Genomic DNA, 16,506 nt, shown 5'->3' with positions numbered 1-16,506 from the left:
TCTTTATTTCTTTGTGGTTTATTTGTTTTGATTTGTGTCAGTCGTGAGGCTTGTAGTCATGATCTGGGTGCACTCCCTTAGGTCCCTTCCCCCACCACTACCTCTTAAACCACCGCTCCACCTACAGCTTTTTGCTGGTTAATTGGAGGTAAGAATTTCGTCGCCTTTTGCTGCCCCAGGTGACTGAATTGTGGCACTCAGATATCAGCCTGTTGTGTAGGTACAGGTGTGAGCCACCTGTGTCCAGATCCCTCTCCCTCTCCCTCCCTCCCTCCCTCCCTCCCTCCCTCCCTCCCTCCCTCTCCCTCTCTCCCTCCCTCCCCCTCCCCCTCCTTCCCTCTCTCTCTCTTTCTGGCACAAAGTTAAAATTTTCACTCGGAGGTGATTGCGTGGATAGCCTTGTGCTGGCCTGGCCTATGAGTTCTAAACATATGCAAGCTTAACACGTTCTTGGGTCTGTCTCATTGACCCTCACGTTTGCATGGAAACCCCATTTTGTCAGTGCTTTTCCTCTGAATAGACCTCTGGCATTACCAACTTCCTTCATGTTCCAATTGGAGTTCTTCCAAGTGGGAAAATAGGATTTTAACCCATATATGTCGTAGCGTGCCGATGCCCCCGGCTCTTCCAGTTTCGAGGTTAGTTGCTAGTCGGCACCTGCGGGAGGCGCGCACTTTTTGGCAACCTTTTAAACCAAGGCAATTCTACTTTGGCGGGAAGTTCCCAGGGCCTGAGAAGCATTTCCACTTGTTTCCATTCTGGGAACCAGTGCTCCCGTCGCTTCATCCCTGTCCTTTTAAAAGTGACTGAGACCGACAGGAAACAGACTCCACCAGGTCTCAAAATCACTCCACTCCCTACCCTCACCCCCGCCCGCGAAGAGGAAAAGGTGAAAGATCTGGACATTTAATAGATTTTTACCTGTCATTGCAACATAGAAGCTTTTTAAAAAATAAAAATCACTGTGGATTTTCTGCCAGTTATATCTTAGCATGGTGAATCTACTAAATCCGCACGGCAACACTACCGACAGCCAACGCCGCCAGTTTTACCAGGTCTTCGGGCAAGTTCGCGGGCCACGCCTCCCAGACCGGCCACGTTCTCTTATTGGCTTGATAGCCTGTCACTCTAATCTGGCTCCCACTCCTGTTAACCATTCACGTAGTTTGGTTGCGTCTTGGCGTGTTTAATGTTGCCAATAACGAGAGATTTTTTTTTTTTGAAGGCGAGTACAGGTCGTGCTGCAATTAGTTCATTGAAAACTCAGTTGCTCTCGGAGGCGCCAGGCAGTGGCTGCTTTCGGCTTTTTTTTCCTGCTGACTATTACGATCTCCTGTAGGGAGCTGCAACAATGCCCAAAAGAAAGGTAAGTGAAATGAGAAGATAAAAGGGAGATTAGCTGCTGAAATACATATTTTTCGAAGGCAGAGATTATTTTTTAAAAAAATATATATCTATATAAAGAGGGGGCATTTTTTTTTGTCTTCTAGTTTGGTTTTGTGATGTGCTGAATGGAAGAGGAAGGAAAGGCAAACAGCAGTCGGTGTGAGGTTTAGGATGGCCTCCCGTGCAACTGGTAGTTCACTTTTGGTGTGTTTTGTTGAAGGGAAAGAATCGCCTGAGAGGTGTCTCCATGCTGAATTACAAACAGCCATAGCGCTTGCTGTCGCTTCCTACCCCACCCCCCTTCCTCCGCTTACCCTATTGGAGAACACTTCTCCCGGCCACACTTCCAGGCACCGGTTTCCTCCTCGGCCGCCAGCTTCTGTCGGGAAACCGTCCGGTTTCGAGAGATCGAAAAGCTAAGGCTTTCTCCTGTATTTGCCTTTGTTCTTCCCGTTTTCTTTTTCCTTTTTTTTTCCCCCCTCTCCCTTCCCTCCTCCACTTCTTGTCATGCCAGATGGCTATGCAATGGTAATCCTGTGCCATTAGGCGGCGCAGACTTCAAACTGTCCTACAGAAGGGAGAGATTCACCGCTGTAAAGAGAAACTTTGGGGTTGGAAGATCTGGCACGCTTCTAGCTCTCTAGTTAAAGGTAGAATGGTGATTAAAGCTGTGTCGAATAAACTATTGCAGATGTTAGGACACCGTGGGATATGTTCACTTTTAACACGAACAATTGGTCTGAGATATTCAACGGCTACAGATCTTCTACAAACCTTGCCATTCCAATCCCTGGCTTCTCACACATGAGAAATAAGTTAACTCTCCGGGTTTCTTTCGGGGCTTTTTTCCCCCGTTTTTGTTCGTTTGTTTATCCTGAGTTCTCTATAATTGAAAGCAGCTCTGTTTTGATGCGTGGCACAACCTTAAAACACGGTGATACAAACACTATGGTTGGTTTTGTATTATTCTTCTCAATCCTTACTGATTTCTGAAATACAGGAGTAAGGTTGAGATTCTCCAGTGCTCTGGGCTTGTATGTGTCGCACAATCGCTTGATAATTCCTAGCTAAAGGACAACTCACATACAGAAAGCAGTTATTTTCAATCACCATCTCCCTCCCCGACGTTCTTGCCTTGCTTTTTCCAACCTTATGCAATGGATCTTTCTTTCTTTCTAGTTGACAGCAACCTTGTGCAATGTAGAAGCGGCGGGAAGTTTTAAAATCCGCAGATAGTTGTAGGAATAAAAGCACTGACTTTCTAACAAAGAAGTTCTCTCCCTTTACTCATTGCATTGTGGACAATGTTGATTTTGTATGCAGAATTTATGCAAGGGAATACTCTAGAATCAGAACACGGGGACAGATAAGTACAGTTTCGTAATAAAACGAGGCAAGAGAGACTGGGAAACTGCATGAACTTCCGCTTTCATTTGACCGGCCCTCACCCCTATTATGGTTTTAACACTGCAGGTGGGTTTCAGAATGAACTGTGTTCTTTTTACAAGATGTTCTTTGCACAAAAAGATAAAACTTCATATCAAATTTTTAGGCATCTGCCTGGAGCTAGCAATTATGTATCGGAACACGAACCTTTGTGCTTTAGTAGGCAGAAGAATGTAGCATACCTGGAGGGGATGAGTGTGTGTGTGTTATGGGAGGTATTGAGTTAGTAAGGAGGAACCCAGAAAAATAAGCATCTATATTACAAACATAATCCATAGGCAATATTTTCTGATTTTATACCCTTATACTGATGTCCTTACTTCTTCTCTGTGTCATTTTTTTGTTTTTTTCCCTCATCTGTATAGGCTGCAGGTCAAGATGATATGAAGAAAGAAGTAAGTGTTCAGTTTATAAATCTATCCCAAAACACACTCATTTTGAGAGATTTAGAAACATAACAAGCTGTGCACGGTGGCTTATGCTGTACTCCTATCTATTCAGGAGACTGAGATCTGAGCATCACGGTTCAAAGCCAGCCTGGGGAATAAAAAGTCTGTGACACTCTTATCTCCAATTACTCACCAGAAAACCGGAAGTGTGGCTGTGGTTCCAGGCGTAGGGCGGTAGCCTTGAGCTGAAGAGCTCAGGGAGAACACCCAGGCCCAGAGTTGAAGACCCATGACCCACAAAAAAAATAAAAACCACCCATAACCAATTGGGCTAAGGCTCATACCTATAATCCTAGCAATCCTGAGATGTGAGGATCTTGGTTCGAAACCAGCCAGGATAGGAAAGTGAGATTCTGACTCCAATTAACCACCAAAAAACCAGAAGTGGAGCTCTATGGCTCAAGTGGAAAGTCTCCACACTTGAGCAAAAAGGCTCCGCCACAGCAACCAGCCCCCCATATATAACAGGTCAAAATATATAGTTTATTTGTATTATGGCCAGGCACTAATGGCTCACTCCTCAAATTCTAGATTCTCAGGAAGCTGAGATATGAGGATCACAGTTTCAAAGACAGCCCAGACAGGAATGTCTCTGAGACTCTTATCTCCAATGAACTACCAAAAAACCAGAACTGGAGCTGTGACTTAAAGTGGTAGAGTATTTGCCTTGATCAGAAAACAGCTCAGGAACAAGCCCATGACTGACTATATATACATACATACACACTCAAACGTATGATATCTCTCTCTATATGTTTACATGTGTGTGTATTAGAATAATATGTATATAGTCTGAAAACCTTCAAACTTCTTGGAACGTATGCTCATTTTTGTACTGGTTAAGGCCTAAGATCTAGAGAACACCGTGTGTGTGTGTGTGTGTGTGTGTGTGTGTGTGTGTGTGTGTGTGTGTGTGTGTGTGTGTGTGTGTGTGTGCATGCCAATACTGAGGCTTGAACTCAGGACCTGTACTCTATTCTTGAGTGATTTCAGTCTAGGCTGCTGCTCTACCACTTGAGCCATAATTCCACTTCTGTGGAGAGCCTCTTTCTTGCCAATCCTGGGCCTTGAACTCAGGGTCTGAGCAATGTTCTTGAACTTTCTCAAAACTAGCACTCTACTACTTGAGCCACTGCACCACTTCTGGCTTTTTCTGTGTATGTGGTAGTAAGGAATCGAACTCAGGGCTCAGTGCATGCTAGGCAAACCCTCTACCACTAGGCAAAACTCCCGGGCCCAAAGAGCTTCTTCTTTTACTTTGCCTGTCCTGGGGCTCGGACTCAGGGCCTGGGCATTGTCTTTGAGCTTTCTCAAGGCTAGCGCTCTACCAGTTGAGTCACAGCACCACTTCCAGCTTTTTCTGTGGATGTGGTACTGAGGAATTGAACCTGGGGCTTTGTGCATGCTAGGCAAGCACTCTAACACTAGGACACACTCCCAGCCCGGGGAGCCTCTTCGTAAGTCAAAAAATTGCTTTGCTTTTGGCAATAAAGGGCTAATGAGTACGGTGGCTCATGCCTGTAATCCTAGCTACTCAGGAGGCTAATATCTGAGGTTCTCGGTTCAAAGCCAGCCCAGCCAGGGCACTAAAAAGACCTGAGAATGTTATCTTAAGTTAATCCCTAGGAAATGGGAAGTGGGGCTGTGGTTTAGGGATGGGGTGGTAGCCTTGAGCTGAAGAGCTCAGGGACTAGGGTAAGTCCCATGATCCACAAAGAAAAGGTGGGCTAAAAATATATTGCTGTGTGCTCAGTGCTAGCCATTGTGTTAATCTATCCTAGCAACTGTAGCTTTATACGGGATTTTCCCCTTTTACCTATAAAGGGTTAACAAGATAGGAAAATGAAAACCTTTAATTTATTAGGAAATTCTCTACATAAATTCACAATTGGAAAATTTTAAATTTCTATTATTATAAAGGTAATGTTCAGAGGGGTTACAGTTATGAGATAGGCAAAGTACACATTTCTTCTTGGACAATGCCACCCCTTCCCTCACAATTACTTCTTTAATAACATTATATTTGTAATGTTATACCAAATCTTTTCACTATAATAAAAATAACTGTAGCCTTTTATGTCCCTAATCTCTTAACTGATTATTTTTTCTCTTTACTTGCAGCCAAAGAGAAGATCAGCTAGACTTTCTGCTGTAAGTAGTCTTTTAAAAAGGAGCCCATGAATTGTGCAATACAATTTCAAAATTTACTGAATCCTGAATAATAGAACAAAATAAACAATGAGATTGAAATTTTTCACAGTAAGGGTTCAATTTAAATTATATATTTTTCTTTTTCTATGATGCAGTTGCCTGTGCCTGATATACCAGAACTGAAGACTAAAAGAACTTCATCTCTAAGGGTAAATATTCAAATCACGATGTTAAAACAAAATTGCCTTTCTTCAAAAATAATTTTGTAAATGCATGGAAGTGATCATCTATCATTTGTACAATTATTAGCACATTATACTCTTATTTTATAGCACATATAAATCTTTTGGTTTGGCCATGTTCTTTCCTGTTTTGTAATTGTTCATTGTATTTAGTGTCTTTTGGGGGTAGAACCAAACAAAATTTTAGTTAAATGGACCCAGTATCTTTAACATTAGCAGGCATCACTGACTCAAGCCTATTGTTGAAGCTACCTCAGGAGGCTGAGACCTGAGGATAACGATTCAAAGGCAGACTGAGCAGGGAAGTCTGTCATATTTTCAATTAACCAGCAAAAAGCCAGAATTGGAGCTGTCACTGAACTGGTAGCAAAACATCCTTGAACAAAAAAGTTAAAGGACACTACCCAGGCATTAAGTTTAAGCTCCAGTATCAGCACAAAGAGAAAAGTGTATTTATTTTTGACATCTTATTCTCATAGTGGCAATATTTTTGATAAAGTGTATAAACTTCAGTAATCAAAGTAATGTTTTGTAGTAATACTAGATGATTAACATTTGGTAAAAGCTTACAATTTACAAGGTAATTTTACATATATTTTATTTCTTTGTTTTATATTTTATTTTTATTTTTCTTTATTTTATTCTTTATAGTTTACTTTTGTTTATTATTTCTTTTATGGTGTTGGGGATTGAACCCAGGATATTGTACTTGTGAAGCAGGCACTTTACCACCGAGCTACATCCCAGCATAATAATAATAATAATAATAATAATAATAATAATAATAATAATAATAATTCTTATCCCAGAATAATATATTATTCTGAAATGGACACAGTTGATTTTGTATAGACTTCAGTGCTCTGATGCAGATAAAGACATAAACATAAATAATCTCAGTATTAAGTACAGATTGGTTTTTGAAAAGTTTTAAATTTATTTTATGTCAGTCGTGGGGCTTGAACTCTGGGCTTGGGCATTGTCCCTGAGCTTGTCAGCTCAAGGCTAGAGCTCTCCCACTTTGAGCCACAGCGCCACTTCCAGTTTTCTGGTGGTTTCTTAGAGATAATTCTCACAGACTTTGAGCTACCAAGCACGGCTCACATTGTTTGTACCTTTGAATTATTTTTTTTCTGAGAATAAGGGGTATTGTTTCCTGATCAGGCAAGTGCCTGAGCCATTAAATTTAGGCTTCCTAACATTTCTGGGATCACAAGTATTCACAACTACATTCAGCTTCCATTTAGGAGGACAGACTTCTGTAGACCTGGTTATGAACCAAAACTGTGACCCTCTGATTCTCAGCATGCCATGTAATTTGAGAATGCAGTAGTACCCACAATGTACTGGAACCTTGATCCTCTTGTTCTCAACCTCTCAAGTAGCTAAGATTACCGGTTTGACCAACTGATGCAGCGCTTACGTAAGATATTTTAAGGATTGCTTAAAGTCAAAAGGTCATAAAGGGTTAAGTCTGATACCCATTTGAGATAACTTAATTCCATTATTTTTGTACTTGAAAAAAATCTATAACTCTGGCAAGTGACATTTTAGTGATAGAATTATTAATGACAAATGACAACAGAAAGGAAATGTTTTATTTTTCCTGTGCTATTTAGTGTTTTTAATCAGTCAACTCATACATTGATACAGCAATAGTGACAGAAATGATTTACAAATTCTATTTTAAATTCTAAGGATATATAGACACACGATTATAATAAAGTACGATAGCAGAAATGTGCATAAAGAAATTTTCATAGCCAAGTGTGATGCTGAATGCCTGTAAAATTCAAGAGGCTGAGATTAAGGAAGTTGAGGTTCCAGGCCAGTACAGGCAAAAAGGTTACATAATCATGACAACCAATCACCAACACACCAGTGTAGTGGCAAGTACCTGTAATCCAAGCCATAAGGAGACATAAATAAGGGGATTATGATCCAAGTCTAGCCCCATGCAAAAACTCAAGACACTACTCAAAGAAATAACTGGCATGATATCCAGAATTCAAAGCTTAGCACAACCAAAAGATATATTTTTATTTTTCTCTATGCTACTTTTCTGGCACACTAATTCTATGAACTTAGGCACTTAATTTGTGATTTATTAAAACAACAAGTATGGTATACTTTAAAAAGAAGGCTAGATTGTTGTCCTTAATGTACTATGTTGTCTCTCATCTCCTTTGCTGTCCCTTGGTTATATCATATTGGTATAGTATCTCACTTTGTTATCTGATATATTGAATTTATTTGTATTTGGATATTTGAAATTTGATAGGGAAGGGGGGAAAACCAAGACGGGTGGGGGGTATGGGGGGAAGGGAAAGTGGTACCAAGACATGTGAAAGGGTATCAATGTATGTGAATTAATGCACCTTCTATCTGGCAAATATCATGTAACCCTTTTACTAATTACAATAAAAAAAAAGGCTGGAGAAATAGCTCGGTGTTAAATCTCTTGCCTAATATGTACAAGGCTCTGAGTTCAACCTCAGTTCTGAGAGAGAGGGGGGGAGGGGAGGGGGGAATATTCTTTTAGATAGTATACTAAAAGTGATTTAGGCCTGGGTGCTGGTGGCTCAAGCCTATAATCCTAGCTATTTAGTAGGCTGAAAACAGAGGATCATGGTTTAAAGCCATCTGGGGCAGGAATGTCCATGTGACTCTTATGTTCAATTAACCACCAAAAATAAGGTGCAAGTAAAGCTGTGGGTCAAGTGATAGAATGCTAGCCTTGAGAGAAAAAAAAAGCTCAGAGGCAGGTTCAAGTCCCAGAATTAGCAGACACACACACACACACACACACACACACACACACACACACACACACAAAGTAATTTAACTTTCTTAATTTTCAGTTTCTGATTTGTTAGGAGAGCAATAGCTTATATCTGTATTGCACTTTTCAAGTTCTAACTTGATTTCACCTGTGTTTATTTGCTCCCCTGCAAGATAGGGGGTATTAATCTCTTTCAACATAGGAAAACACAGCCTCAAAGTTTAAGCATCTGCTCAAGTTAATATAAGTAGAAGATTTGGAATCCAAACATAGGTTTTCTGATACTTTTACACAATAGTCTTTCTACTGGTACATGGTCAACTAAAGAATTGGTAGGGAAAAAAAAGAGGCATTTAAAAATACATAGAAAATGCTAATTACAACTAAAATTCCCAGAACAGCAGAATCACTGGAGCTGAATGAAATTACACGAACTCACACCTTAGCCCAGAGCTGCCAAAATCTGTTAACGTCAGTCCTACAACTTCAGGTTGTGTATCTAAAACCAACCAACAATCCCAACATGAGTGCATTGGGTGGGAGTAGTATTGGAGTTTAAATTCAGGGTCTCACACTTGCTAGGCTGGTGTCTAGTTCAGCCTGGCTTTTTGTTGATTAATCTCTGACTTTTCTGCATGGGCTAGCTTTTTTTTTTTGCCAGTTTGGGGGCTTAAACTCAAGGCCTGGACACTGTCCTTGGTCTTTCTCAAAGCTAGCACTCTACCTCTTGAGCCACAGTGCTACTTCCTTTGCCTTTTCTGTGTATCCAGTACCAAGGAGTCTAACCCAGGGCTTCGTGCATGCTAGGCAAACACTCTACTACTAGGACACGCTCCTGGCCCTACATGGGCTAGCTTCGCATAAAGATCCTCCAGATCTCAGCCTCTTGAGTAGCTAGGATTATAGATATACATCATTGGTGCCCAGCAATATAATTGTTTTAGTGAAAGCCAGATTTGAAGAACCAATGAACTTGTATCATGACTTAAGTAATCCTTACCCACTGACTTTTATGTTCTTTTTGGCTATATCAATTTACACACACACACATACGCACACACACATCATCATCATCATCATCATCATCATTATCATCATCCATGCATATATATGTCTATTCTCATGTCAGTTGTTCTGTTCCATTCATTCGTCTGTCATCTACCTGATTCTGAAGTTAGTCTAAAATAGGAGTAATCATACACACCGTATACTATTTGTAAGCATCAAAGAAGTTATTGCGATTTGCTTAAAATAATGCTTAGCACATAATAAGTATGTAATCTATATTATCTATTCTTATTATTGCTTTCCAATGTGTTTTATTATCTGGCGTGGTGACACTCTATTAGTGTTCTTTTACATGACATATTTTTGATAGTTTATTATTACTGATGAATTTCGGAATAATTGTCTCACATTTTGGAAAAATATTGAGATATTAATAGAATTATGTGAAATATATAAAGTAAATTGCAAAACTCCTGTTTCACATACTTAGTTCTCTTTATCCAAGAATATTGATTGAAGGTATATTAAACTGGCCAAAGAAACAGATTACTATACTTATATTAAAGGGATATTATCAATTGGTAATGCTGCTTTAGGTTTACAATAAAAACTGTGGCTGAGTACTGTTGGCTTATGCCTATAATCCTGGCTATTTAGATTTTCAGAGCTGAGGATCTTGGTTCTAAGCCAGTCTGGGCATAAAAGTCCAAGAGACTTTTATTTCTAATTAACCAACAAAAATCAGGAAGTGGATTATATCTCCTCTGTATCAAGTTGTAGAGAGTCATGAACAAAAAATCTCAGGAACAGGGACAGAGGCCTGAGTTCAAACCCCTGGTCCAGGGCTCATGTGTGCATGCACGCTCGCACGCACACACACACACACACACACACACACACACAAACACACACACACTGTTATAAGTTAACTTCATTGATATTCAGTTTATATGTAGATATCAAATATTTCCTTAAATTATTAGAACAGCCTGCAAAGTAATTATTGCCATGTAATATAATAACTTAATTGTGCAATTACTTTTATTCTATTTTGGTTGCTGGACAGAAGACGACTAAAAATGATGAGATGGAAGAAAACACTAATACAAATGCCAGAATGATGTCTGAAAGGGAGCAAGAAGAATTTGTTAAGGATGTACCCAACACAGAAAATTCTGAAAATGGAGAAGCCAAAAGTACTGAGGTATAATGCAATGTTAACAACTTGATGTACTTGAGAGCTTAAGAATGAACCCAATGAACAAATCTTACTTGCACTTTAGTTTAAAAATTAAAAAATTAAACAAATAGAGGTTCTGTAGTAAAATAGTATCTAAGGATAAAAGGAAATGAATTTAAAATATCGTGAAGCAGATTATCTCTATGTCATCTTTTAATAATGTACTTTGTGCTTCTACATTTTTTTATTATTTATCGTTGGGGTAATATATAGAGGGGTTACAGTTACCTTCACCATGTAGTAGGTGCTTTACTTCTCACACACTGATACCCCTTCTCATGGTTTTGTCCCCATTTCCCTCCTCCAATCCCCTTCCAATCATCTTTTTCTCCCCTTCCCTTTCCTATTTCAAATAAACCTATAAACAATATACCAGGTAACAAAATCAGGTAGAGTAACAATATCAGATTAACCAAAGGGCAAAAATAACATAGTATATTGAGCATAACAATCACACAAGATAAAGCTCTTATTTCCATATCCTAGAATTCCTTTCATTTAGTCTCATCCTGTATGACCTTACATAGCTAGGTTTCCTCATTTTTGTAACGGAAATCCTTTATATGAATAAGCTGTACTCAATTTATTGCTGCACAAATATATTTATAGCTATTTATGTGAAGACAGCTTTAATTTTTCTTCTTATTTGCCAGTCCTGGAGCTTAAACTCAGGGCCTGAGCACTGTCCTTGAGTTATCTTAAGGTTGGCACTCTACCACTTAAGCCACACCACGACTTCTGGCTTTTTTCTGTGTATGTGGGACCAAGGAATCGAACCCAGGGCTTCATGCATGCTAGGCAAGCACTCTATCACTAGGCCATGCTCCTGGATCCTTTAATTGTATTTCTTAGTATATTCTTCTCACGTTGTGATTTTTCAGAAGACAATTACTTTACTGTAAAAGAAATATTATTCTTTCATTGAAGCTGATTCAATCCGATCAAAAAGTGGAAAAAATAATTCTAAATTACTAAATTTAAAATTTTGGGTTTTCCCTTCTGTACACCTAGGCACCTGTTCCTGAAAAAGAAGCTGAAGAAATCAAAGTGGAAAAAAATGAAAACATTGAAGAAGAGAGAGGAGAAAAGAAAGAAGATGAAAAAGATCAGAATGATGAAGAAGAACAAAATAAACAAGATAAACCACAAGATGGAACAGGGGACAAAGAGGACAAGAAAGAAGATATAAGCCAGGATAGTTATGGAGATCAGGAAGAATCTGGGGAAAAGGTAGAAAAGCCTAAGCAGAAGGGAGATGATAAAGAAGGTGGAAATGGAAAAGAGAAAGAAGATGGTGGAAAAGAGTCTGGAGATGGGGGGAATGACAGAGATGAAAATGAGCATGAAGAGGAAGAAAAAGAGGGTGGAGATAAGGGAAAGGAGGACAGAGATGAAGAAATGGATGGAGATGGAAAAGAGGCCAGAGATGAGGGAAAGGATGGAGATGAAAAGGATGGGGAGGACAAAAAAGATGCGGATCAAGTGGATGATGATGGGGAAAAGGATGGAGATGGAGGAGAGGATGGAGATGGAGGAGAGGATGGAGATGGAGGAAAGGACATTGGTGGGGCAAAGGATAAAGATGAAGGAGAGGATGGTGATGGGGAAAAGGATGGAGATGAAGATGAAGGAAATGGGGGGAAGGTTGGAGATGGGGAAAGTAATGGAGATGGAGCAAAAGACGAAGATGGGGTAAAGGATGGAAATGATGAAGACAAAGAAAAGAAAGATGAAGAAAAAGAGAAAGACAGAAAGGAAAATGAAGGTGAAAGTGAGGAAGAAGGTGGGAAGCAGAAGGAAGAAGAAAAAGAAAAAGAGAATGACAAAGAAGAAGGTAAGAAAGATGAACGTGATGAAAAAGAAGTTCAAAACAAACCTGAAGTTGGAAAAGAAGCTGACAATGAAAACACATCTCAGAGTATTGTTTAAGCTGCCCTATGTAATTTCATAATTTGATAACATATCTTCGTGTTTTAATGTTAATAGAGATAAATATTTTTATCAAATATTTTATAAACACTGCTTTTTCTTTAGCATCATTTAATTTTGGAACATCATTATACTGATCATTAGTCCCAAAATGCCTCACTTGATATCTTTCTAAAGTTTCTGATGGTCATAGTGAATGCATAAGAGATGGTTTCATCTTTGTCAATGGATTTCTTTTCTATAAGTTATGTGCTAAATCGTTTTATCTTAATTTTATTCCTGTATAGAGAATAATTTCACCAAGTAGGGAGATTCCAGAAGAGTTTCATTCAGCCTTCTTGTGGTTCTCTATGTGGATTTTGTAAAGAAGGTGGACTATTTTCATGTGATGCTAAGAATTAGAGTTGCCTTTCCCCCACACAACTTTGGTAGTAGCTTGGGTAAAGTATGAAGTTGTAATCCCATTTTTTCAAAGAAGTACAAATGTTTATTTGAAAAGGGCAGTTTCAATGATATGTGTATGCATAAAGTTACTGGATTTATCTTAATAAAAAGACTCTTCACAGATGGTTGTGGTTTGTTGCATCCCCAATGAGAGGTAATGAAATATTAAAATGCTTAATTTTTGTGATATTCACAAAAAACATTTCACATTGGTTTTATTGAGATATTGTTAACCTAAACTACCATTTATTAGATATTTTAGAGGTTTTAAGTATGCCCACCCTGGTATACAACAATCATCACTGTCTAATTCTGGAGAATGGTATTAACCCCCACAAAAGATTACTAGTTAATATTCTCTTCCTATTTTCCACTGAACCTTCTCTGTCTCCTAGAAGTGTCTTTCCAGGAAACTGAATTGTCACTTCTGGATAATACTTGTAAATGAGGTAAAATAGTATGTTATCATTTGTGTTTGGCTTGTTTAATTTAGCACAGTTATTTCAGGTCCATGGATGGCATACATGTCATTATTTCCTCCTTGCTATAGCTAAATAATATGCCATTCAATTATAATAGTTTTTATCTTGATGGACATATTATGCCAGTTATGAATCTACTATGAACACCTATGCGCAACTTTTTGTGTGAGTGCATGTTTTCCTTTCTCCCAAATATATGTGATTGCTTTACTGGATCTTAGAGCGATTTTATGTTTCAACTTAAAATTTTGTGCAACTCTTGGGGCTTGAACTCAGGACCTGGATGCTGTCTGTGTGCTTTCACTTAAAATTAGCTGTCTACCATTTGAACCACAGGCTTTCCTACCTAGGTTGTCTTGGAATAATGATTCTCAGAGTACAGCCTCCTTAGTAGTAAGGCTTAAAGGTGTGTGAGTCACTGTTGCTAGCTTGTGCTTCAACTTTTAAGAAATTTCCAGACTGATTTCCAAAGTGACTTTAGCATTTTGTATTCCTGTCAACAATGCATGGAGGTATTAATGTGTTTTTGTATCTTTGCCAACACTTGTCTTATTACAGTTATCTCAGTAGGATGATTTGTGGGTAAAAAAAAAAACCACATGAATTTGATAATCTTCTCTAGGCCATTGGTGTATCTTCAGAGAAATATTTGCTTAAATGTTTTGCCCCTTTGTTAAATTGGGTTGTATTTTTAGCAATAAGTGTAAGGAATTTATTTTATTTTTCTTTATAATTTTGTTGTTGTTTGTGGAGCTTAAACTCAGGGACTGGTAGCTGTCCCTTTCGCCTATGTGCTCAAGACTAGCACTCTACCACTTTAGGCCACAGCACCAGTTCATGGTTTTGAGTGGTTAATTGGAGATAAGAGTCTCACAGGACTTTTCTGCCTGGCTTCAAACCATGATCCTCAGATCTCAGCCTCCTGAGTAACTAGGTGTGAGCCACTGGCACCTAGTTTTTCTTTTGTAGAAATTGTCAATATTAAGGTGTTGCACAAAGGGGTTAACATTTCCTATGTCAAGTAATGAGTATATTTCTTTTTTTGTCACCTCTTCCTTCACTTTCCCCCAGTTTCCTCCTACCATCCCTACTCACAAGTTATATAGTTCATTTTTCACTTAGTGTATAGTGAATAGCACGATTGTATTTGTTCACCTCCCTCCCTTTTTATGGTCTTCCCTTACCCCATCCCCCTCCAAAACAAAAGTATAAAAACAAATACCACCATCATCAACAATAACAACAAAACCCCATGCTTCCATTTTCCTGGAATTCATGTCTGTAGATAGTATTTTATGTGTTCAGAGAATGTACACTTTTGGGTTCCTCTCCTAAGGGTATCGTTATTCTGACAGTTTTGCATGTTGGAATGCTTAGAGTCCTATATATGTATCATATCAGGAATTTATTTATTTATTTATTTACTTACTTACTTATTTATTTACTTAGTTATTATGGTTGGTCATGGAACTTGAACTCTGGGCCTGCACCCTGTCCCTGAGCTCTCAAAGGCACTCCCTACCACTTGAGCCACAGTGCCACTTCTGGTTTTCTGGTGGTTAATTGGAGATAAGAGTCTCATGGAGGGGCTGGGAGTTTGGCCTAGTGGTAGAGTGCTTGCTAGCATGCACAAAGACCCGGGTTCGATTCCTCGGTACCACATACATAGAAAAGACAAACTGGTGCTGTGGCTCAAGTGGTAGAGCACTAACCTTGAGGAAAGCCACACACATAGAAAAAAACAACTTGGTGCTGTGGCTCAAGTGGTAGAGCACTAACCTTGAGGAAAGCCCAAGGACAGTACTCAGGCCCTGAGTTCAGTCCCCATGACAGGCAAAAAAAAAAAAAAAAAAAAAAAAAACCAGCCTCATGGACTTTTTGTGCCTGAGCTGGGTTTGAACTATGATCCTCAGATCTCACCCTTCTGAATAGCTAGGCATGAGCCACCAGTTCCTGGCTTAGCTAGGAATTTTAGATAAAGTCTACTGTTTTGAATTCAGGTTTTGAACTTGCTGCACAGGTACTCTACCATTTGAGCTGTACTCCATCAAATAAGGTTTTGCATATATATCCAGTCCTGCCTGGATTCTGAACCTATTTATGTTACCTGTGTAGCTGCGATAATAGTTGGGGTGTTACACTGCCTAGCTTTTATTAAGATGCATCTCACTCTTCTTCCAGGCTAGCCTCAAACCTTTATCCTAGCAATGTCAGCCTCTTGAGTAGGTAGGAAGGTGTGAGCCACTGTACTGGCCTCTTTGGCAATATTTTCTTGGTTTTCATTGTTTAGATATCCCAGTACTTCCTTTGCTTAATTTTCCCTAAGTATTTTTATTATTATCGACTATAAATGAAGTAGTTATCTTCATTTCAGTTTCAGATTGTTCATGGCTAGTGTTTAGATATAAAACTGAATTCTGGGCCAGGAGTTTAGACTAGTGGTAGAGTACTTGCATAGCATGCATGAAGACCTGGGTTCAGTTCTGTGGTACCCACATACATAGAAAAAGCTGGAAGTGTTGCTGTGGCTCAAGTGGTAGAATACTAGCCTTGAGGAAATTCCAAGGACAGTGCTTACACCCTGAGTTCAAGCCCCAGGACTGGCAGAAAAAAAAACCTGATTTCTGTTTTTGATTTTGTATCTTGGAATTTTGTTAATTTATTACCTTTAATAGACATGTTGATCCTATGTGATTTTATTTTCATGAGATCTCATCATCTGCAAGTAGAAATAATTTTACTTGTCCCTTTCCTATTCATTTTTTGTTATCTAATTGTCCTCACTTTGAAAACATTTCACAAATAAGAAAAAATAGAGAAAATACAAGAAATCCAATTCTTATATCAGAGGCCTATCACTACATTTCCCATGGTTTTTATGTTCTGTACCATTTTTAAGGCCTACTGGGGTAATCCTTGATTCCAGAGCATCTTCCTAGCAAATGCA

At 38.9% G+C, this 16,506-nt stretch overlaps 1 protein-coding gene across 2 annotated transcripts; it reads left to right on the top strand.

Annotated features, from left to right (window-relative positions):
- Positions 1-1,164: 1,164 nt before the first annotated feature.
- Hmgn5 (high mobility group nucleosome binding domain 5) lies at positions 1,165-13,198 on the top strand. Of its 2 annotated transcripts, none has more exons than XM_090325988.1 (6): positions 1,165-1,366; positions 3,198-3,227; positions 5,403-5,432; positions 5,588-5,641; positions 10,531-10,668; positions 11,716-13,198. In XM_090325988.1, the coding sequence occupies exons 1-6, from the start codon at positions 1,352-1,354 to the stop codon at positions 12,631-12,633; spliced, it is 1,185 nt and encodes a 394-aa protein (XP_090182114.1). In that variant the 5' UTR covers positions 1,165-1,351; the 3' UTR covers positions 12,634-13,198. The 2 variants fall into 2 exon arrangements, with proteins under 2 accessions (XP_090182114.1, XP_090182113.1); XM_090325987.1 differs by lacking the exon at positions 1,165-1,366 and adding an exon at positions 2,827-2,859.
- Positions 13,199-16,506: the final 3,308 nt, after the last annotated feature.

This window comes from Megascapheus bottae, chromosome X (assembly GCF_031878675.1).
Source record: "Megascapheus bottae isolate mThoBot1 chromosome X, mThoBot2.hap1, whole genome shotgun sequence".
Classification (NCBI taxonomy): Eukaryota; Metazoa; Chordata; class Mammalia; order Rodentia; family Geomyidae; genus Megascapheus; species Megascapheus bottae.
The sequence above is the reverse complement of the archived record's forward strand: the minus strand, read 5'-3'. Positions and strand labels throughout refer to the sequence as shown.